The 24,245-nt window shown below is 39.4% G+C and overlaps 1 protein-coding gene across 3 annotated transcripts in view; it reads left to right on the forward strand.

Moving 5' to 3' along the window:
* The first annotated feature begins 14,725 nt into the window (after positions 1-14,725).
* Positions 14,726-24,245, forward strand: part of PTPN1 (protein tyrosine phosphatase non-receptor type 1) — a 48,292-nt gene continuing 38,772 nt past the window's right edge. Inside the window, exon 1 of one of the 3 annotated variants that reach the window (XM_075166507.1) lies at positions 14,726-14,915. In XM_075166507.1, the coding sequence (XP_075022608.1) occupies positions 14,748-14,915 (168 nt within the window). In that variant the 5' untranslated portion in view covers positions 14,726-14,747. Of the gene's footprint in view, positions 14,916-15,665; positions 15,694-24,245 lie in introns of those variants that run through there. The other 2 variants (XM_075166510.1, XM_075166508.1) reach the window with 2 other exon arrangements.

The following is a 24,245-nucleotide window of genomic DNA, read 5'->3' on the forward strand; positions in this document are numbered from 1 at the left end:
TTATATTTAGCTGTGATGTTCAACAGCACAGTACAGTACAGTATCTTAATATGTAATGAGAGAACATGGCAGATGAGGAAAAAAATAGGGTATGTATTCCATATTACATTTTAAATAGACAAATTAATTTTCAGAATTTTGAGTAATTTTGCAAACCTGAAACAGTGCAGAAAGGGGGCAGGAAGGCAGGGCTTACTGGAGTTTTGCTACACCTAAGTTATATTATTAGAGTCGCCAAATAATGTATCTGCAGAAGTGTGCTGCACCATGTTCCTGTGTCAGTCTGGCGTCTCTACCATTCATACTACCACCTGGTACAGACATGTCTTTTAAACTTCTTAGTTAACAGCTTTCGAAAATGTTATCCCAAGCTAGAGATGTGCACAGCTTACTGCATACAGTGGTGGTAATTACACATGCAATTTGAGAACTTTTCCCACATTTGTGCCTGTTAAAAATGTTTAAAAATATCATAGTAAAACAGTCATTTGACAAAGAGAGAAAGTGAAACAACAAGCAATGCAGAATATGTACTTCTAGATTAAATATGCCTGTCTATATTGATGAAAGTTTTACTTCTGCTACAATGCAAAGTTAAAAGAAGCCATCTTAATACAAGATCATTCAGACCTATTTGATATAAATTATCCTGTTGGGAGCAGATACTCCATGGATAAAGGTGGTTTGTGGTTTTTTTAAGAATGTTAGATACATATTAGTTTTGGTTGTCATGCAGACCTGCTCTCTGAGAGGTTACTGTGACCCATTCATATTGACCTTCATGCAGACAGGAGTGAAATGTTGACATTTTGTAAGTGCTTTTATGTTTTCACAGACAATATTTTTCATAGGAGCCAGAATAAATTGATTTGGTTAAATTTCCTCCTATTTTATCAGTTACAAAAGAGAGATTCATTCCTGCTGGAAAGGCTTTCTTTATAAATAAGGCGAGCTTGTGATTTAATCCTTTAGCAAGAGCACTCAAAAATGATTCATATGTGGTATGCTCGCTGCCTGATGCCACAGACAGAGAAAGTAACTGATTTTTAAAGAAGCTAAACACACAAATATAAGTTCAAAATGCATATAAAACCGTTCCTTCATTATTCTGACTACATATGCAGCTGGCACAACTGTGCTCACATTCCACATCTGCTGAAGGCACTTACTAATGTCCATATGTGTACATGACAGATAATACAGTAACATTCAGCTTCCTAATGTGTTTGCAAACCAGTCTCATGGACATTTTACATATGCATCTGGATGCCCAAAGTATCTGCTCCAAAATGTTTAAAATTTAAAAACAGCATATGAAAATAATTTTGGAATATCACTTATCATTACTGGTATATAAAAATATATAAACCTTCAAGATATACAGGCTAATCTTTCCATTCATTTTAGCATTGGAAAAAACCTCATTTGAAGATGTCTTCTTCAAGAATAGAGCTACAAGCAGAACTAGAAATAAAGACGTAGGTTTGTCACTACGAGAAAATATCTAATAATGAAGCTACTGAAGCACTGGAATAGAATGTCTGAGAATATTAGAGAATCTTCAGCCATTTAGGTCTATTTAGGTTCATCTGAATGCTCTCACTCCCTGCTCCAATACATTTTGTGCCCTCAGTATTATTCTCCCCAACTCATTTCTCAGTGGTGCTCACATTAATGGGGAGAAAGGGATACCCCCATAGGTATTATCATGGAAGATCAATGCTGTAAGGTGCTGAGCTGAGAATGGAAGGTGTGTCTGGGAGAAGGTAACGAGAGGCAAAAGAGTGGAAATTCATTGCTTAGCCCTACCTTTATCTCAAACTCCCTGATACATCCTGCACGCTGTTCCCAGCAACTCTGGCAATATATTACCCTCCCTTCCACTTCCAATATAATCTGTAGAGCTCTGCTTGAGAATCTCATAGACAAACATTTAGCAGAAACATCCCTGTAGCTGATCCCTGATTTTACCTCTCAAGATCTGTTCCAACCAAGCTTTAATACTATTCCTCTTTCATGAAATATAAAGCCAAATTGTGGCTAGTCAGTTTGTATAAAATATATTGGAAAATTCACAAGCTGCAAGTTTTGCCCCAGCCCTAGTTTTCATATGTGAAGAAGCAGAATGTGGGCAAGACATTGTCATAATTCTGCAATAAAAATAACATATGGATTGTTTACACTCTTAAATAAGAACAGAAGCGGATCTGTCTGCTGCTAGACAGACGATAGGCAGAATATACAGCAATGTTTTAATTTTGTAACAATGCTTCAATTTCTCTCTTTTATATACTTGAAATAAAATTCAAATACCAGATTAGAATTCCTTCTTGAATCCCTGCTCAATCCATTCAAAACTTGTTCAAGAAAATGCATTTCTCTATGCTACCCTATATAATTCATACAACAGGGAAGAACTAGTAAAGCAGGGACTTGCACCTTGACCTTTTTTCTTAATCACAGACCTGATTACACATAACAAAAGGGACAGGGCTACATCATAAAAGATGATGCGAAACAATTTATACTCTGCTCCAATATTACAGAGTTGGGAGAAATTATATCTCAAGGCACAATCATTCTTGGAGCTTCCTTTGGACCAGAGCAACTCTGAAAAATGGTGGTGATTGGTCGCTAAACAGCAAGTGATTCCAAGAGCATTAGCCCTTGTAGCTTTTATAAGCCATTACATTCAATAAATAAGGTGTTAATAGACCGAAAGAGAATTTTACAGATTAAATACTACCATTTCCATTTAAATACAGGGTTAAGTTTCACTTCATGGTTGGGCTGAGAATACCTGATTCAGGTGGGGAGGGAGGAGGCATAGAGCGGGTAACTAATCTCTCAATCATCACACAGATCTGGATGAAAGCAACATCAAGGTACCTCTTCCCAGACAGCAAGGCAGGGGGGAAGTTCACAAAATGTTCCTGAAGTACTAAGGATTTTGTTGTGTCTGGACCAGCATAACAGTGCACACTGTGAGGGTTCACAGGATTTCAGGCACTTTGGAGTACTGCACAGTCAGCAAAGCTTTTCTTTTTTTTTTTTTTTTAAATATTTTAAAATATTAACAGACAAAGACCTGAAAATTCAGTTTCTGTTTTTTACATTTCAGAAGGCATTTTTCAGCTTTTGTAGAATCAGATAACTAGCATACAGTAATGACCAAGCTGTTCTCTAATTTATACCAACTATTGTTTCATCTACCTGTTGAGGTCAGATAGAATACTGGCCCCTGGATACAGGCCAGCAGCTCTCCCCCACCACAATTATGTATTGTGCAATTTCATTGTCATTTGAGAAAACAGTGTATACTTCCAAGAGGATTTCAGAAGAGTCAATGTAGGTTAAAACATTACCTCCCCAATCCAACCACCCTGTCCATTCTCCACCCCAACACCTCCTCCTGCACACGCACAACTTCTCCCTTCTGTTTATTTTTGATTTTAAACACTCTAAGCAAAAATTGACTTTGGCTGCTCTTCCTGAACTCTGAAGTGTTTGAGCAGATAAGATTCAGATAATACGTTAGAAGAAAGTTTCATAGGTCCCTTTTCTCCTGGCAGGTAGTCACCAAGGCCAACTATGCACTGAGGTTTCTTTCCCCTGCAGCAGTATTTTTCTGGTTTGTCTGCTTATCAAACTAAGCCAGATTTGAAATTTTTACTATACCCGACTTGGAAAAAATATTTCAGCTGAAAGATACTTGTTTATATACAGTGCTGGGGAAATAAAATGTGTAAATCTACCTACTGTCATCCCAAATGTGGTGTTAGTTTCTCAAGCAGTTTTATTGAGCCCTACTTGGACTAAGCGAAAAGGAGTTGATCTGAGATCCTCTTCCTTTATGGGAAATAAATTAAGAGCAATAAAACCCACACACTACAAAAGAAGTAAGATACGCCTCCAGAAATAACTGGTCTTTAGTGGACAATATGAAAACAGTCACACTTGTTTCAATGAAATACTGGTTAAAATGGACGTACTCTTTATTTTCCTATCACTATTTTTTCCACTTAGAGGCTTACCTGAAACTAGAAGGCTCTCATTCTACTCCTAGGTAAAAAGAATTTCAGGGCACTCTTTTCACATAAGGCATTTTCTGCCACTACAATGATCTTACTTATGGGTTTTTTTTTTGTCATAAATATTAAGCTCAACATTGAGTTGTGCTCAGAACTCTTTTATCTGTGCTTGTCAGGGCCCATACTAAGTCTGTGTGCCACCAGAAGATGGCATATAGAAGTAGCTCCAAACAGAATAATTTAAAATATGACCTTATCTTAATTTAAAACACAGTTTACTGTGAATCACTGAAATTGTAGATTTAGTTATGGTGTCTCAAGATGAAGTCTTTACTGGCAATACTGGCTTATGGTATTGATATTTGTTGTCTCTAATCTTCCTGCCCCAGCATCAATGTATTCTGTTGTTCTAGAAAAATTGTTTGTATAGCCATGTGGTTCACTATACTGGAGACCTGATCTTACTTAAAACTAACTCAGAAGAAAACCTAGTATTTTTTTTTAAGTAGACATGTTCCCAGCTCCATTTCCACATGCAGCTGCATAAATAGTTGGGCTGGCACAATTGAAGGGGTGGTATACCACAGAAACCAGCAGCAGGTGGCAAAGGAGGTGAGGCTAGGTCAATATTGCTGCCAAACACTTTGCCTCAAGTCTAGTCAGCAGTTCATGTATATAATTCACTTAGCTTCAAAGTAAGTGTAATGGCAGCAAGGAACTCAGAACAGACTGCAAAACCCTACAGGAAACTCAGGTAAATTTGCAACTGGCTTGCTTGCACTGAATGCCATGCTATGGTCGTAGTGGTACCAATGACATAACTGTCTCAATATTAAACTAACAGTGTATCAATAACTCAAATTTAAGCTAATGCTTCCTTGTATATGTAAAAACAGCAGCCACAACTTTGAATGAACTGCAGACACTCCCTTGAACACTTGTGTCTTCAACTTGAGGTGAAAAATATTTATGCTTGCAAGACTGCAGCTCTGCAGACTTAAACACTCACCCATTCTGTAGCCCTAGGATACACAGGTGAAGGCGATTCCAAACTCAGATATGCCATATCTGCTGTAAGGAAAAAGGATTATTTAAAGAAAGGGTTGCTGGAAACATTCTCTCATTAATATAAAACATTGCATAACGCATAAAACAGTGAGTGAAAGCCTTGGGGTAAAATACCCTATAATCACAAAACATACCCATAACATCTTTTAGAGAGCACACAGTACCTGAGTCCCATATGACAGAATCAACTGCATTTTGAAATCTTTATTTAGAAAACTAAGCAACCTGGCAAGATTTCAACATAGACTTCCTAAAATCTAATGCTGCGAAGCTAAAAACCAGCTCTGCAAAGGTAATTTTGTTTTATTAACATCACGTTAGCCATAAAAAAGTCTTTCCAGTATCTATTTCCCTATTAATTGCTGCTTGACCTAAAATTCTTATGAGGAGTAAAATTATTCAGGGCTATTCGATTACTATGAGCAGTAAGGACTATAGTGCCATCCAATGGTAAGATGGTCTTTAGCAGCTATGACTTCCTTAAAAATTGCTACCTCTTGCTGCTTCTGCCACAGTATGACATTAACCTTAAACACATTCTGCAAAAACCGTGAAGGCTGAAAAATATCAGAATCAGCAAAAGGTTACATGCACGCACATATGTTGTACACTTCCCCCATAGGCATGTTTTGTCACACCATCACCAATGGCTGAAACGTCAATGTACAGATAATAGGCAGATATCCCTTCTTTCCTTTTCACACAGAATTCTGACAGATTATTTCTTAGGGCTAGCTTAGTGTAAACTTTGCAATAAAGAGTTATTCTTACTCTCTTTTAACAAAGGCAATAAGCAGAGTATCCCGGTCCTGCTAACAGCATTCTGGTTCTCCAATCCCAGAGGAGGACTTCTGTTTCCTAACAGCTAAAGAATAAGCCTGACAGCTAACATAGCAACTATGTCATGAAGAGCAACATATCTTGCCACTCCATATAACAGATTTTGCGTATTTGCAACTTTCTTCATCAAGTTGCTTTGAACTACGGAGAATGAAGAGAGGATATGAAATATATGTTTGAGTTTGGACAAGTTTCCTTTTTTACGAAGTGGAATAAGTAACAAGATCCAACCCCGTCTTTTGAATTCTCATTTCTTTTAAAGTGCCAGGTTCTAATGGACAATTTACCAACTAAAAACTCTGAATCAGAGTACATTGGGATGAAAAATATGCCTCAAGTTACACAGGTTGGAATTATTTTGGGGAGGGACTGCCTTCCTCCCTAAAGTGCAAGAAAGGTTGTGTCCTGAGATCACAGAACGTTTTCAGTTACCTAATCCTCCATTATTATAAGGATCTAAACCACTAGTAATGCTTTTAATCTCTTCTGGTTTTTTCCCGCAATGCTTCGCAGATTTTGCAACTTTTAGTATTTTGTAAGGTAGATCGTAAATTTCGTATAAGCTGTTAGGAAATGTTTTGCTGCTCTGGATCTGTGTGGAGAGTGCAATTTGAGGACTAAATATCTATTAAATGGTTGCACACATTTGTAGGGCACAGGTCTCTATGATCCCATTGGCCCATATTCTTGACTGGAATATATTTAAGACCTTCGATTCTACTGGGACAGGCATCCAAAAGCATGGAGCCTGTTGAGTCCAATTCAGCATTAGGTTAAACAGGTATTGCCCCCTTTGGCTTCAACTGAAATTATAAATCCAGAGATTAATTTACCCTCTTCACATTGCAAGCCAGTACTGGAAATGTCATGAAAACAGACCTTCTCATAAAAATTCCAATCTAGACATTCCTATTACCTATTCTATTCTATTCCAATCATCACTAGATTGTGTTATAAGATTTTTTTTTAATCTGTACTGCTTCCTATCAAGCAGGAAATAGTTCAGAAGTCACTAAAAAAAATCTTTCAAAATGAGCCAAGCTATGCAAGGGTCAATTTTCCCTGCAAAAGCATTTTAGACTGAAATATTTTGCCAGTAGAGAAGTGCATCTTCACAATGAGAAATGGAAAGGAACAGTGTAAAAAGTTAAATGACTGAACTCCTAATAACCCTCCATCGACACTTATAGCAAAGTTTTCAATTAACAGTTTTAAGATTCTATACTGAAGGAAAATAAAACAGGACTTTAATTATTACTTGATTAAATGAGTCAAGGATGGTCTTTTCATCCTGCTTTCATGCAGAGCCTAATTTAGAAAGGGCCAGTCTATGCATGAGACCCTATAGCATTGCTGCAACAATAATTTTGTGCTAAATTTTGTATTTTTCATAAAATGAAAAATGATGGTCATAGTTTCCATACAGAAGACAGCAATTGCTCTAATACTTGTTTTGGAGCCGAGAAATGAATAGTTATGACATGCAGCAGTGCTGCAGCCTTCTGCAAGTACATCTGCCCACAGTTTAGATGCCACATCTATTCAGATTCTAAATTTCAGCCTCGTCCTTGGAGAATCAGAGGCACTGCAATGAGTAATACAGGATATTGATATAATTATAATTACAGAAAACAGTTCATTTCAAAGAGGAAGACATTTGTTTCATTACATGAGCAGCTCTGCTCCTACCCAATTGTCTACAGTAATGCTTCCAAAAGGAGACACCGACAGAGTAAACAATTTAAATATTTCCTTAACTTCATACAGTATTAACTATGGAAAAGAGTGACACCACGCGGTTACTTTTAATGGTGCATACATGTCTTGTTGCTACAGGTAATCTTCTCTCTCAATAGCCTCTTTATTAGAGATAATTTTCGGGCCCAGTTAAATTACTAAGGTTTGAGAAGAGGTCAGAGTCATGCAATGAATTAGGTTGAGGTAAGCGGTTACTGAGCTCCATGTCAATGTGTGAATCATGTTACAACATGTTGAAGTTATCCCTCTGAAACTCAAGATGAGGCTGACCCACGCTTACAATGTACAGACACCCTTGATAACAAATTTAGCACAAATATGTGGCATGCGAGGTACAAACACAGTGACCTTCCTCAGTGACCTGAAAACATAGGTGCGAGACGTCGCAGGTAAAGCACTTCAGCCGGTAGATGGCGCCATCCCATCTAAACACAAGCATGACGTCACTTCCCTGACCCGCACTGTGAGAACGTGACTCTCGCTCCTCAGAAAACCAGCGTTGCTTTTAAATCGTTTTAATCTTTGAAACATTAACAGAAATTTGCATTTCCTTTTCATCACTATTATCGATCCTCATTTTCCACTCTGCAGCTTCTTTTGTTCCTGATCCAGCTGAATTCCTATGTCACATTGGTCCCAACCATCGTGTAAAACTATCCAGTTCCTGTAAAGCTCCCCATGAGGCCACCTCTACACACCAACTAAAGTGAAACCAACCCCTTATGGCTGCTACTGCTCTCTAGCTGATTCAGCAATGAAGGGTCTAGCAAACCAGGCCACCTCCACGTTGGTCCCCTTTCCCAGCCATCCATGAAGATGCTGATTCTCCGTAGGATTGGGTATCCAAAGCGTATGAACCCATGCGCCATTATTCTCCATAGCTGCGTTCTTCTCCTTCCACCAAGGACTTTGTTTTGGATTGCACTGCATCCATCACCTAAGATGCTTCATTGCAGCAGAACTTCAGTGATTCTGTAGCGTTTAGGGTTTAAGGCCATCTCTCAATCTCAGTCCTGAAGTGCTTTGGAGCAAGGATTTTGGTATCTGTATATCAGATAATTTTCTGTAGCACACTGACAAACTCCAGTTTGGTTTCTCATACTCTTGTACTCCCACTATCCTCAGTTTATCTCCTCTTTAGCACCAAGTCCAGTCTCTAGAGTATCATCTGTTCTCATTATGAGACAAGGTCAAGTGGACCACTTACTTCACATAGATTAGAACTCACAGGAGGGATTACTTTGCAGTGAAGTGATGCCACCTCTCCTAACATGTTTCAGAAAGAAGCTGTCCTCATTAAAAAGATTTCAAACATTCTCCCCAACAGATTCAATATTAAGCCGTAATAAAGAAGTCTTTCTTCCCTATAGTTTAACACACTTGTGTGTGAATATTTTAATGTCCCTTTCTGTAACTATGAATGAACACAGAAAGAACAAGCCAAGATCAGGAATCATTTTTCTGGAGCACTGCAGTTCCAAGGTGGCTATATAAAACTAGATCTCTCACTAGATATATAGACATATATCCATTAAAACCTTTTATACTTACATTCTTATCCCTTGATCTGAAGGAGCTGTTAGGAAACAACTTGAACCATCTTTGCTTCTAAGTGCAAAAGGTATTAGTCGCTGCAGAAACAAATACTCAGCCTGCTTCCTGGTCTTTCAGAAAGAGCAAAATTCTAATTAGTTCCCATATAACTTCCATATCAGGGGGAGCTTTGCTCTCCATTGAACCAGATAATTTTAGGATCCTCCATCCTTTTCTTGCTTGGGACTTATTTAGTACTGCAGGACAAGGACACCAGCAGGAATTCCAGAAGAAATACTACTCTTCTCCACACCATCCTACCCTGTATAGTTTTCTAGGAATTTAGCACCAACCAACTATGCAAACACTTTTGAGCTTTTTTTTTTTTACCTGAGATTCATTGGTTAATTCAACTTTTCTATTGGCCCTCTGTGGTGAGATTTTTGGTAACAGTTTATTTTAGTATCCTCTTCCCAGCAAATGCTTGTTCTTTTATCTTGGCATAAAGAGACAGGCATCAGGAAAGCCAGATACAAGAAAAGGATTACTTTGATTTGAGAAGGATGAAGAGGATACGGGGTTACAAGCCAGACTGAAGCTCGATACTCTGATTCTACCACTGTCCAAGTCACAATAGCCAAGTCATTGCATTTTCTCTGATAAACTGTGAATGGTTTCTGACACCAGCATCCTATTACAGTGTCCCTGTGCAGTGACTAGTACAATATGAATCCTTTGCTAGATTACAAGGTCTCTTAGGTCACCAGCCTAAAACTTTGAGTCTAAAATTCTCTACCTGAACTCTTAGCATGCACAAAATCCCCTAAGTTTTGACACAATTGCATAAATCAGCATTTCTCTTTAGTCTAAGCCCCCAGCTCACAAATAGGTTCTCTACACTTACATTCCTTGAGAAACCTCGTCCTGAAGACATACTTAAAGCACCTGTAGACTACATTCTGAAAACAAAGGAAGGAGCTGTGGGGATGGGAATCGCCTTCCAACTAATACCTCAGTGGTTAGATCTCTTATGACACCGGGATGTGGCAGACCTGCATTCAATTCTTGCCTCTGCCTGAGGGAAACACATCTTTCGCATCTCAGCAGTGCTCTAACCATGAGGTCATGGAGTCTGGTGTGGAGATCTTTCAGCCTCCCTTACATATATGAAACTGTTTTGCACAGACATTCACCACCAGCAGGTCCAGAATCTGACGGTCCTTTCTGACAAGTTGCCTAAGACTTGGACTATAGTAGTTCTGTCCTTAACCCATTTTCATTACATTTTCTCTCCTTCCATAAAAAAAGCGATCTGGCTTGCGCATCTCACTGCCAAAGGTGGCTCAGATCTGTGAATTCGGAGATACTTTTCTGAACCCTTGACTTAGATGCCTAAGCCTCTCAGAAATATATGAACTAAAATATTTAATAGTTTCCTATTTCTGCTACTTCCTATTGTAGTCTCTCATCCTGAGTCTCCACTAAGCATGCTATCTTTTGTAAGTTCCGTTCTTAACTACTTATGTCTTCAGGGAGGTAACTTTAAAGTTAGGTGAGCCTGAATATTCATTTATGTACGCAACCTTAGTATTAAAAAATTACAAGCTAATATACATTTTTACCACAGAAATCATACCAAGTTAGAATATACCGGGCTTGATCCTGATCTTGCATACAATAATATAAATCAAGAATAATTTTAGCACATTAAAACTGATGCTAACATCAGAACAAAATCAGAAGCAAAACAATCTATTTACGCCATATGACAATGTCCAATTGTCTGGATTTTGCTCATGAACTTACAGGTACTTCAAAGTAACCAAGGTATAACATGTGAATCGTTAGAGCATTGTGTGATGTTGTAATATTAGTGAGAGGAAAATCAAGACAGGACTGAACTTTCCACAGTAACAATCCTGAATGCGTAACTACAACAAAAGAGAAAATCAGAACAAAGAATGGCTAAGATGTAACACCAAAAGGACATACTAGAGGATGCAAGTCTGAGCTCTGTTTCACACAAGATTATATTTCTGCTAAATAGAGATACAAATATGTACAGTGCAATAGCATTAAGTGTGTTTAATGTAAATGACAAGCTTCCCAGTTGTACACTGGAGATGGAGCCTGCTAGAACTGGCTTAATGTAACTATAAAGTTGCATTCAAAAATCAAACAGTGAAGGAGCATGTATCATATTTGCAGACACTTTAATGGAGATTTATGACATTGGCTGTTTTAAACTAGGTCATCTCAAAAAACTGCATATTGTTAGCAGAAAGGCAAATTAAATACTTTAACATGATTAGACTGAAAAAGTCATTTTATGGGTTTCAAATGAATTAAAAATAATAGAGTTCGTTGCATTGTTCTGCTAACGTTCATTTTTAAACTCAAGGCCAGGCTGTTTCACATTGTTTTGTGGGTAGCTAGAGCCTAGCGTATATCAGAGGACAAATAAAAATTACTACAAACCCCTACAACTGTTACAAAGAAAAAGGTGGGGTGCTCTCCCCTACTCAGCAGGAGGAATTCCAGAATTCTCACCTTCAGAATGCACTTGATGGTTTCATGAAGTGGCCTATATGCCCTTTACATTGATGTAGCACAACAAGGTGCCAAAGAGATGAAGCTTATTATTTGACATAAACTAGTATCCAACTGTATATTGTAAGGGTCTCATTTTTTTAGCTATGGATGTCATTGCATGTACTATTGCTGAAATTGTACGTAAAAACAAAGTCAAAAGAATTCAATAGCATATACACCAATTAGCTGTGCTTTTCTGAAATAGGAGTCACAATGTGTATCACTGCTCCAAATTGTTTACTTCTTTTATATAGGCATATATAGCAAATATTTATAACGTAGTCTATCCCTTCCAAAATTTCCAATTATTTAATAAAATCATTCATTGAACCAGACCGACACATTTTAAAATGTTACTGGCCACACATATTGGAACTGTGATAGACAAAGATTTATAAAGAAATGTAAGATACACTGGCAATTTTTATAATCTCTTCTTTTCTGGGTTATTCTGTGAAATCTTCGGCTGAATATCAATTTGTTCACGGCAATATATGAGTTTTTTTCATTCAAGGCAATTACTTCTGTGACAACAGTACACACTTAGCAGAATATATTGCTGATGAATCATTGACTGAAGAACTTGTACTGATTTTATTCACCATTCAGGTGACATAAGCATAAAAGAGTGTATGCTATCTTGCTTTATAAAATGCTTATGCACTGCAGTAATTCAGTTGCATTTGGCTGTAGCATCACAAGCTTTGACCTCTTCTAGGTAGGATCAGGTTTATGCCTGCATGAAAAATGGCCATCCACAGGAACTGCTCTTTGGTGACATTATAAAGACTCATCTCAGTATGGAATCACTGAAACACATACGTTCATAATTCGTGACCCTGAAATAACAGGGAAAGGGGAAAGCAGCAAAGTTGTCAAATTTGTCTTTATGTCCCCAAGTCCAGTAGGTTAAAAATTCACCACCTGGACTCAAGATAAGGATACCACCTCAGAGCAGCCAGATTGGGAGAGAAGATGCAGTCCCCCATCCATTGCTTTTAGAAATACGGAAACAGGTCTCAATAGGTGGAAACCCTTTCATTCATGGGACTAATACTGCATCTGCCTAGTTCCAAAAATCAGGTCAAGAGAAAGCCGATGCAGTAAAAAAGGCAAAAAATCTTTTTAATACCATCTGCTAGTGCCTCTATGCTACATGCAGCAGCTGACTAGAGAACAATGTTTCATTGTTTACCTAGGTTGAGTCGTTTATCCTATTAAGATGCTTTCCACAGCTTGCCTTTCCTGTGGGTGTTACTATCAACCCTCCCCCAGAATTCTGGGCCCCTCAGCTCACATCTCTTGACTAGTCCTCTCTTCTCAGAGAGCATCCATTTGCACTTCAGTAGCCTAATAAGCGAGTCTTGAACAGGGTGGCATTCTGGGGCTGAACACTGAAAGGGAGTCTCTTCCAAAGGCTGCATGGTAGAATGATTAGGAAAAGCAATGGAAAAGCTTCCTGTAGCAGGAAGTGGTGCAAGGGCTGCAGCTAAGCTATGAAATACTTCTGTCTTCCGTGACATCGATACATCTTGCCTGTTGAGAACTCTACCACTCTCACTGTCTTTAATCCATGCTGTACTTAGAGTAATCAAATTCACTCATGAAAAATGTTGATCCTACAAACCCACTCTCACACCTTATTTTGGGTTAGTGTTCATGTTGCAGAGATACCAGGTACACCAAGCCTGCACAAGGCCTCAGTAGTAGTATTCTCTAAAAGCCAGAAAAACAGTAATCTAACAAACAGAAGCTGGCTGACATGAGGAGTAAAATTCCTTGCTTTGGAAACAAAGTGTGCTCTAGCATTATACATGGGATAACTACATCCATATGTTTGGAACGTCTGCTCTTGAAGCTCAGGAAGAAAGACGTTGGCTCTCTAATATCAGATATGTACGCTAAAACTTCATTCGGCATTGCCTTATGAGAAGGGTGGGATAGAATGAGAAATGTTTACCTCCTGGGATAGGACTATAGTACCCTGACAGTAATGGCCATTTCAGAGTAGTAATCCAAGAGCCGAGGACAGATGATCAAACTCCATTCGGAGCTTGTCACATCACACTTTCCTTAAAATCAAAGGGTATGGGACAACTGACAGAAATACATTTCATTTTACAGACTGTGTAAGGGCGGAAAATAAACTCTCCATCTTCTAACTACAATGAGAGAGAATACAGCTGTCTTACCCATCTCTGAAGTAAGCACATGCACATACACCCAAGTACCCTGCACTGCCAGATCAGGCACCTGCTGCCAGACCGCCGTTTGCCTTACAGCCCTTCCTCTGCAATCAGACGGCCGCATGAGAACTTTTGAAAATTTCTGACCCTCTTGCCGCAGACGAAGAGCTTGAAAACATGATTCAAGCACTGCCTCACGGCTCAGAAACCAGAAGACGCCAGCCTGGGGCCCGAGTTGCTACAACCAATGGCTCCGTCTGCTGCTTCCCCAGCCAGATCCCGTTGCCGAGCAGAAGCCGGGACTCCCCGCTGCCACCTCCAACCTGCGGCCTCTCAGCCCTGCCGGGACCGCCCTACCTGTCAGTGCGGCCCCGGGCGGGATGGCTGGGGTGGCGGCGCGGGTGCTGAGGGGGAGGAGGCACCCGAGCCCGCCCCGTTTGCCGCCGATAGCAGCTCTCTGCCGGACTGTCGCCTCAGGGGGCCGAGGGGACGGCAGCACCCCGCGCCCCCGGGGGGAGAAAGGCGCTGCCTCCCCTGCCTGACACGGGCGGGCAGCGGCCCCCACAGCCCCTCCACAGGGCGCTCGCGCCCGCAGAGACCGTTACAGACCGTTGGCACCGCGCGCTGCCCGCGCGCCCCCTCTCCCGCCGCCCCGCAGGCCCCGCGGCTGCGGGCCGCCCCGGACGTCGCGTCGCCGGGGCGGGCTGCGTAGTTCCGGCGGGGAGAAGGGAGGGGTGACATGCAGAGCAGGCAGCCGCGGCCTCGGGAGCAGCTGGAGCCGGAGCTGCCGGAGCGGCGGGCGGGAGCGGCGCTGGGGGGCCAGGCCTGGCGCGGCGTCCCCACCATGGAGATCGAGAAGGAATTCCACCGGCTCGACCAGGCCGCCAGCTGGGCCGCCATCTACCAGGTGAGGGGTAGCCGCCCGGCCCGGCTGTGCCCCCAGCCCCGGCGCTGAGCGGGGCAGCGCTGCTTCCCTCACCCTCTCTCTGCTGCCGCCTGGTTCTGCTCCCCCCACCCCCGCCGCGTGTGTGTGTGTGTGCGCCCCAGCTGCCGAGGGCCCTGCGGGGGGAGCGCTGCCCTCCGCCTCCCCTCTCCCTGGCTCGGAGCTTTCCCTTCCCCGCTTCCCACCCGCAACAAGCTGCGGGCTGGCCCGCCGCTCCGCTGTGCCCTCCTTCCCCTTTCGCCCGGCGCTGAGGGGGCAAAGGGAGGCCTCGCTCTGCCCCCCCCGAGGGAGCGCCTCTCCCCCCGCGGAGCAGAGCCCCTCACCTCCTTCTCCCCAGGGCTCGCGTGGGCGGGGAGTGCCGGGGGGACCCCGCTCCGCGGCGAGGCGGGGGCGTCCTGCTGCGCTCCCGTGCCTCTGGGGGTCCGCCCGGGGCGGGAGCGGGGCAGCACCCCCGCTCTGCGGAGCGAGCCTGGAAGGAGTTTCCTCTGCGAGAGCCCTCAGCCACGCTCTTGTTCTCGCTCCAGGTTCCACTTGGAGCTACGCGTGGACATAAATTCTCAGTAACCTTTTAAAACTGCTCTCTTCCTAACCTTGAGGGAGTAAATTTAAGTGTTGTATTTGTCTTTTTTTCTTTACAGAAAAACAGTGATGGGCAGCATTGCATGCACCTAGCTTTTCAGTCACTTTAATAATAGAACAGAGCCTGAAAACAGCTTGTTAGTAATACTTATGCAATTATCTGGTACTATTTTTTATTACTTCGTTTACCGCGTTTAGATTTTTTGTGACATTTTAAAAAACGTGTGGCAAGCTGTGAATGCTTGTAAGAATATTTGCCGACTGGATCCAGCTTCACGCATGCAAGCAACAGAAATTAGGACTTTTCTTTTTAAAAAGTTCTTTGTGCATTTATCCAAAATGAAGTTTAAGAGAAGGTGCAGTACATGAATGGTTGGGCAGATGTGTTCAGTCAGATCAGGCAGCATTACTGTAAAATCCATTTGAATGTTTAAGCTGGTATATTGCATAAACTAATGAGTTTTAAGTTCATATTTGCAACATAGAATTTGGGCTTTGCTTCCCTTTCACTATGAATTTCTCTGGCAGTAGACATTTAAAAGGAGTGGAGTTTTATAAAAATAAATGAACTCCAGTTTCAGAATCACGGCAGGCAAGTTTTAAAAATTTTAAAAGTAATAGCTTGCACGATTAACATCTCCAGTTGTTTGGCAATTAGAGAATAAGCATGAAATTTTGAGCATGCTTTTCAGAAGGTCCATTTTTTTGTTGCAGTGTTTAATTTCCTGCAGTTTCAGTGCTTGCTAACTGTATCAGTTCAAAGTCATGTGCATATATGACGTTATGTTTTTGCTAAACTGTTCTTGACGATTTGGTATGTTGCAGGCTTAGTGCTCAGGAAATGATTTTGAGTAATACAGCTCTGTACTGGAGGTGGTATATTTCTACGGGTACGATTTAATTACAGAAGTGAAATGTACAAGGAGAATGAGAGACTGTGGCCTATTTTCAATGTGGGATCAGCATTCAGTGATATTTTTGTCTTACTTTCTTTGAACGATGTGACTCAGTAGCCTGCTCAGACTGTGGCACAGCACAAGGTTTGATTGAGGACTAAAATTCAATTTAAAAAAAAAAAAAGAATAAAGTGATTCTTTGATTTGCATCCAACTACTGACAAGCATGAGAGGTGGGTTTTTGCTTGTGGGTTTTTTTTTTCCTTAAGATTGATTAGTAAGTATGTGCATCTATGTCATGTAACTCAGTTTCTCAACTGCATCCTTCTTTTAAATATCAGCTGTTGAAAATGACATCTTGGCAGATCATGTACATCTGGAAGAACAATGTACTTCACTATAATCCGTGCTTTTGATGTCTGGGCTGTGACATTAACAATGCAGTTTTCCTACAAATACCAATCTTTGCTTGAAGAATGGAGTAAGTAGAATAATATATGTTATTGGTGCAGAAAAAAGTCTTCCCCCAAGTTAATTTTTCCACAGGCTTCTAGTATCTAGGTGTTATGATTGAAACTGCTAAAATCCAAAAAAGTTCACCAGTATTCCGAGTGAAGCATAATGCTGTTTATTAACAGTCACTTCCTCCTGTTTCTTGGCTAAATCTATTATCTAGAGATACAGAACTGCACAGCATCTAGGGGAGGAATTATGAATTCTACAGGGAGGTGAAGCTAATTGGAAGGATGGCTACAAGGAGACTTGTCTGGGTGCCATGTGACTTCGAAGGGTTAAAATTGTCCAAGCTTCTTTTTTTTGGACAAGGGGAAGCTATGTTCAGCTATGATAATAGTACAGTTGTGAAATAATAAAATGTAGATTTTTTTTTTTTTTTAAGCGTAAATAATCACAGGATGGGGACAAAACATTTCAAAATTAAGACCTTGTGTAGGTGATTTTGTGACAATCGTGTCTTGGGCACTGCATGCGTAGTGGAACTATTCTCTGCTGTAGCTGGTCAAAACAGGGTGAACACTGATGAAGTTCTCTGTGTTTTGTTGTTTTTTGTTGGTTTTGGGTTTTTTTTTTAAATACCCAGTACTGTCCCTTACTTTCATCTAGATTTACTTGCTACAAGAACTATGAGCCATGAGATCCTCTAAAGATTGTTCAGAGACCCAATAGGTAAAAAGGACGGGTCTGGTTCTGGCCGTTGCTTGTACTGTAGAGAAACGTACTTAGAAGATAACTAGTAAAACGAGACCTGATCTAAGCATAAGAAATGCCCATTCAAATTAAAGTCCTCTTCCATAAAACAGTAAGTTAAAGGAAAATGGACAGCAGATTAAATGTGAGCGTTGCAATATGATACTGTGGTAAAGGTATGCAACAGAAAACAAATGCTTAAGGGTAAGTGAATGATACGCACCCTGCATAAATATCATTAGAAGTATCAATAGGAATGAAAAGCATTCACGCTGGAGATGTCACAACAAAAAAGCAATAGCCCAAAGCTAAGAAAAGCACAGTTTAGGCTTGCTGTTAGAGCAGGGGAGAAGAAGATACAGATATTTGTCCAGAATATCAAAGAAACATTGAATTTTCATTTGCTCACAGTAAGTGCAATATCAGATTTTCACAGTAATTTTATATGCAGAAGTCTTTCAGAATTTTAGGAGGCATTTTAATTTCCAAGTTCTTACACATGGTGATAGAATGAGATACTATCTTAAAAACACAACCCTCAAATACAGGTAGAGTTGCTTCTTGTGTTTATATAAACTAGATATGTTGACTTTAGTATGTTGGCTAATGGTATTAACTTTGATGTGCTTATCAGTAACAGTAAAGATACCTCTGAATTATTTACTGATCTACCATTCAACTAGAGATCCCACACAATATGGATGGAGGCAGAGCACATGCTTGGTTTTACCGAAACATCTATGGGGACAGCTCATGCAGAGTTTTACTTGTGAAGGTAGCAAAATTAAACTAAAATGTGCAGTCTTTTCTAATTTTTATAGTCAGTAGAATATAAAATAAGAAACAACTGGGTATAGTCTAGATTTTCAAATATGTTTGGAATAGAGTATACTGAAAATAGAACTAACTATACTGCTGGATGCGCTCTGGAAAGCTGAAGTGTAGTTACAGTTTGGTTTGAGGCCTGTAAAAGACACATAACTGTTTTCAGTTTCTTTATTAATTTTTGAGGGTATTTTAAACCAATGTTAACATGAATGTGACTTTTTTTTCCAAACCTCTCTAAGCTAAAATAAAATACTACAAATTATGAAAGTTAATAAACTTCACCCAGATTATGGGAAGAAGATAGAAAGCTATCATGGACATTTTGGATATCTCTGTCAAGACAGAAAAGGCATGGGAAGTTTTCTATGTATTCGCTGTCTCTGGAAAAATATTTGTGGAATATGTAGATAGATTTTAATGTTGAAAGTAAACTGTGAAATGGTTGACCCTGCAGACTTATAATAGTGTGGTTGTGTTGTGTATTTAAAGTAAACGCACAGGAAGTTCTGCTAGTGTTTTCGGTTTATAAGCTGCAGTGAGAGTTCAGACTTTGTGCTGCTGCAGTCTATAAGCATTTGGGTTACTCTTTTGCTCTAGTGCTAAAAAACATTAAACTTCTTTGCAGCAGATAAATTGTGGCATGAGCATGACTTATTATAAATGCACCTTTGTGCTTTATTCTGCCAGTTCTTGCTACTTGAAAATGCAGGTCTCTGCATGCATGCCTTGCCACTTCTTAATTCATGCTATGTTGATTCATTCGAGGCTTAGCTTAATTGGCTCTGGTTATGGAAAGCTAGTTTAGAACTGATAGTTGCAGGGAGTCTCTTTTTTCCTTCAATTACAGCTAAAGATATTCCATGTTTTCCAGTGCTATACAGCCACTGAATCTTGACACAAGTGTGGGGGAGGCTAACAATGTTGAAGTAGCTAAGTCTCTGTGGCTTGCAAAGTCAATATCCTCTGTGTGAATACCAGAGTTTACGTTCAATTGCAAGTGATAGTATGTTTGTGCTATTGAAAATGTTTCAGGGCACTCTGCTGCATTGTTTAGTTATACTACTAACTTTTTCAGACCTAGACCAATTGTGTCTACTGATGGCAAATGTGAGATTGTGCAAGTCCCATTATATGGAGCTACTGAGAGGCTTAGTTTTGCTTGTTTTTCAGAGTTTAAAATCTATGTACTTAAATCCAAATCTTCTGTGATAGCATTGCTGTAAGTAGAACATTGAAAAATGGAGCCTGTTATGGCTTACTGTTAAGGGGATATCATTTGCTAAAAATCTAGAAATCATACAACGTGCGGACAGTACTACACCTGCTTCTGAGCACCTTCAGAAGGCTTTTATGGTTTTAGTGTATTCTTCCACATGTTACTTATTCCTCTTTCTTTATCTGTCTGCTGTAAGGGTACATTTATAGAAGGAAACTGACAGTTAAGGAGAATGCAGTGTTGGCCATATGCCAAATGATGTTAAATTCAAATAGAAATAGCCCTTGTAAGAAGAGAATAAAATGTGGTAGTGGTAGACCAAGTATTTTTGAAACTAAAATAACTTTCTAAATATTCTGAGTAGGTTTGAATTAACAGTTCATCCTATACTTAACTAGACATTAAAATGAAACCTTTTCTTGTAATACTTGCTTTGCAAATGGACTTTCTCCAAGGGTTCTCTTTAGCTGAGACTTTCTAAGCTGTGGTTTACACTGAAATATCACTGATACTTTCTTGTAAACATATGAATTCTCAGGTATTAGATCAGTGTCACTAGCATGACATAATAATGTATTTGGCTTGTGAATTTTGCCTCATTAAACATCTGAGAATACTAACTGATTCCTTAAAATTCAGAATTCGTGTATGATTCAAAGTGGACATCTTTTAACTAGAAGAAAATGGAGGAGGGAAGAGTTTACAAACAAAAAAAAACTAAAAAAAAATCTATCAAAGGGGTAAAAGCTTGAAGTCATGCTATCGCTTGTACTCCAGTGAATGTGAGAATTGGGTGGGTTGTTTCAGTCACCAGATAATGCCACTGAATTTGTTTTCCCATAGTCAAATAAACTAGTTTTTTCTTTAGTCTCCCCATATGCAAAATGAGATTTATATTCAGTAAAGTGTTAGAGAGCTTTTTTTTAAACACAAAATTACTTTCATGCTTTTTATAACACAGAAGGGAAGGAACCAAAAACATGCATACAATATCAGTATTCTGTTAGTAATAATATATTAAGTAGTTTTCTAGTAGGGTTTTGGGTTTTGTGTGGTTGGGGTTTTCTTTAAGAACCTGCAAATTAGGTTAGCACTGTGTGACAAAAAGCTCAGCTCCTGTAATGCTTCAGGCAATTCAGCATCATAGGAGGATTTTCTCCTGTGACCATTGTCTTTCTGGCAATTTTGTTCTCCTCTTTTTTAAAACAGAGCCCCAGCAGTAGAAGGGCTAAGTTCTCTGCATAGAGTGAAAATTTTTCAAAATGTGAGTTGAGTAGGAGGCTTATTAACAACAAATTGATAAATATTTGAAAATTGAATATTGTGCCATAAACCTAACAAATTAACAAAACAAACAAAACAAACCCCAACACCTAGCTGGAGTGGTTAGTTAGAATGTTCCTGAGTGTAGGATTTCATATTAAAGTTTACTTAATTCTGCTTATTTCTGTAATAGTGATTTGGAAAAAGGTTAGTATAAACTGAGATACAAGACAAACAGAGGATTGCCTAAGGTTTTGTATCCTCTTCAGTGCTGATCTGAAGTGTCAGTGTTCAGACATTTTACAGAATTACATACATTTAAAACTTGTTATTTTTAAAATATTAAACTAGACTAGAACTATTAGACTAGAACGTTTGTATCTGCACCTCTGTAAAAGTGTGTACACATCACTGTCAGAGGAAAGCAGCCCTAGTGAACAATGTATGCATTTTTTCCTAAAAGAAGCAAGTTTATGAAAATGTAGAAACAGATTCTCTGCAATGTTCAGAATTAAAAATATAAACTTGATCTAATCTGTAAGCTTTGATGTTTACAGCACTTACCATTGAGATTATTTTTTTTTTTAGTCAGTGGTCAACTTGTTTCATGTTGATTTGCACAAGAAACATTTTTTTGTTTATCTTCGTAGTGCCAGTAGACATGCCCTTGCTGGTTTGGCTGGGAGAGGCACTATGATACAGCATCAAAATGCCTTTGTGTGTTCACTTTGTAGATCATGTAGTACAAATGCCAATTCATTTTCTACCAAACCCTGTGAATTTAGATGTGCTTTTTCTCTCACCCACGCAAAACACAGCTAAGATTCAACAGCTTGCCTGTCATATTAGACTAAGAAAAAGTGATAAAAGCAATTCTTGGAAATTCATGTGATTCTTCTAATAGTGATAGCTGATCTACTTTCAAATTGCGTTTGTGCTTTCTACATTTAAGAAAAAAAGTTCATAGGACAGCAATGAAAAATGTGATGTCCTTGTTTGGAAGGAAAATGAGCTAGCATAATATGAAACTTTTGAAAAGGTTTTTAATTCATTTTTTTCTTTTCTAATTTTATTTCTAATTCTGTAGATTCTGTTTCCATATGCTTTCACCTTGCACAATACTTTATCCTAGAATATGGACTGATAAACACATTATTTCCATAAGTTACTGTTTTTGCATTCATAAATAGTGGAGTAACGAGTTGGTGATGGGCAACAACTTGTGGAAGCAACATAAATACAGCCAGCTTACTTGAGAGATCTGTGTTTTTAACCATTGTAGCTAGAGTCTCTATACTTTTCAACTCAAAATATTTATCATCAATACTAAGTCAGATGTGACTCCTCCCAAATTGTGTGTGTGTGGTTTGTTTTTTTTCCTGGTGGCTTTTGTTTTTAATGTATACTGTCTTGCTGTCTCCTACCTGTCCTTGTTGGCATGATAAATTTTACTATACTTTTGAGCAAAATTTTTTTGGTATCACTGATACTGAACATGTACCTTATTTAGTTGCTGATTTGTTAACCTCTGGAATTAAAAAATACTTGGACAGTCCTGCTTCCTAGTTGGGCATATCTTTCATGAAAGAAAGTAGAGAGAGAAAAAATCCTTTCCGCTGAATCCAGCATTAATCTCATATTGGATTTACTTAAGTAGCATACAGATACATGGAAGGCCTGTTTCAGAGGCCTGTTTCCATTGTTAGGGACTGAAACTGGATTTCTGCTTTGTATATAGGACGTCTTGTTTCCTTTTGTGTTAGGATCCAGGCCTTTAAGTAGTTCCATAGTTGTCTCAGCTCTTGGTTGTTGTGGATGCTTTGGGAACATGTGGTTCAAGGGGTAAAAATTTACCTTCAGCACTGAGGGTGAAGAGATCAATGATGAGGAAGATTTACTTGTCTCACCGACTGTTAAGAGATTGTTGAATCAGATTTGAATCATATGGTGCAGTCTTTTTCCTGTACTTAGAAGAAGGTTAAAACAGTTCTACATAAGTAGAAATAGGAAATAGAGCATCAACAAAGCAAGTTTTGCATTCTGCCAGTATATGCAATGATAGAAAAACTTCCATGCTGTACCAGTGGCGAGTGTGGAGCTATGCAGATCTTGCTGCAGGCAGAGAGGAAACTCCCCTCTGGGAAGAAAGCTCGCTATACTTTTTGCACTGAAATAATTGCTTGTTAAAATGCTACTAAATAGCAGTATCTTGAACTTAAAGTAGCTGTTCTATTTGTGATCTTTCAGGTGCTTTTTCTGGTATTTCAAGTTCCCAGAATTTTGTGCTTTTTCTGTGAAGTGCTTGATTCATCAAGTACTTGATGCTGTGAGCTGTTCTACAAAAGACACTCTGTTTCTCAGATTCTTTATATTTATTTGGAACAAGTGGTCTACACATAAAGAGGAATGTTCTCATAACCTTCTTCCCTTGTGCACATTTGAATGAGAATTGCTTGTTTATATCATTTCTAATCCCACAGTAACAGGTTACAGTAGCATAAACAGTGTGACCTTTTAATGTGATCACAGGAAGTAAAATGTGAAATCTATTTTAAAAATGCATTTTTGACTAAGGAAGAGTATACTTCCTTTTTTCTGACAGGAAAAATAACCCATACTAGTTCAGAAGATCTCGATTCCATTATACTGCTTAGGGCCTCTTTTTTCCACTGTCTTCTGTACAGTCATTGTAGCTGCTTGAAGTAGGACTAAAACTCTGCCATCCTTGTGTAGAATTGTACGTCCTTGCTCTGTGTTGTGCAGGGGTAAATGACTAAAGATGGGGGCTACTGGAAAAACAGAACTCTGACAGAAGCAAGAGGTTTTAGTAAGAGGAATCTTTTGGAAAGAAGGAGAGGGTGGGTCATTGGAGCAAGAACTGGAAAACTACTACATAGCTTATTAAACAGCCAAATACATATATACACGTTTTAGAAATTTTCTGAATGTTTCCAGAAATGGAAGAAAAATGGGGAGAGTTTTAACCAGCAAAGGATAGGGGAGTGGACAGCTATCCAACTCTAGAACATGGTTTTGTTTCTTCCCTTTACAGTTTAATTAAATTGGAAAGCAACATTGTCGCTTGTTTCTTAAACTTCTGACAACAGAATTTTCACATTAAATTGCAGTTGCTACCTAGAACTGCGCAGTGCCCAGCAGTGTCTGTAGGATGACATGAACAAGAATCTTGTTTCAACTTGTACAATGTTTTCATTCCCAGTATTGATATCTTCTCAGAATTGGCCTGAAGTGTTTCATGACCAGAGCAGATCTGCCCTTGTACTGTTTCAAAACTAGTATAGTAAA

The sequence above is a fragment of the Calonectris borealis genome, chromosome 17 (assembly GCF_964195595.1).
Source record: "Calonectris borealis chromosome 17, bCalBor7.hap1.2, whole genome shotgun sequence".
In the NCBI taxonomy this organism is placed as follows: Eukaryota; Metazoa; Chordata; class Aves; order Procellariiformes; family Procellariidae; genus Calonectris; species Calonectris borealis.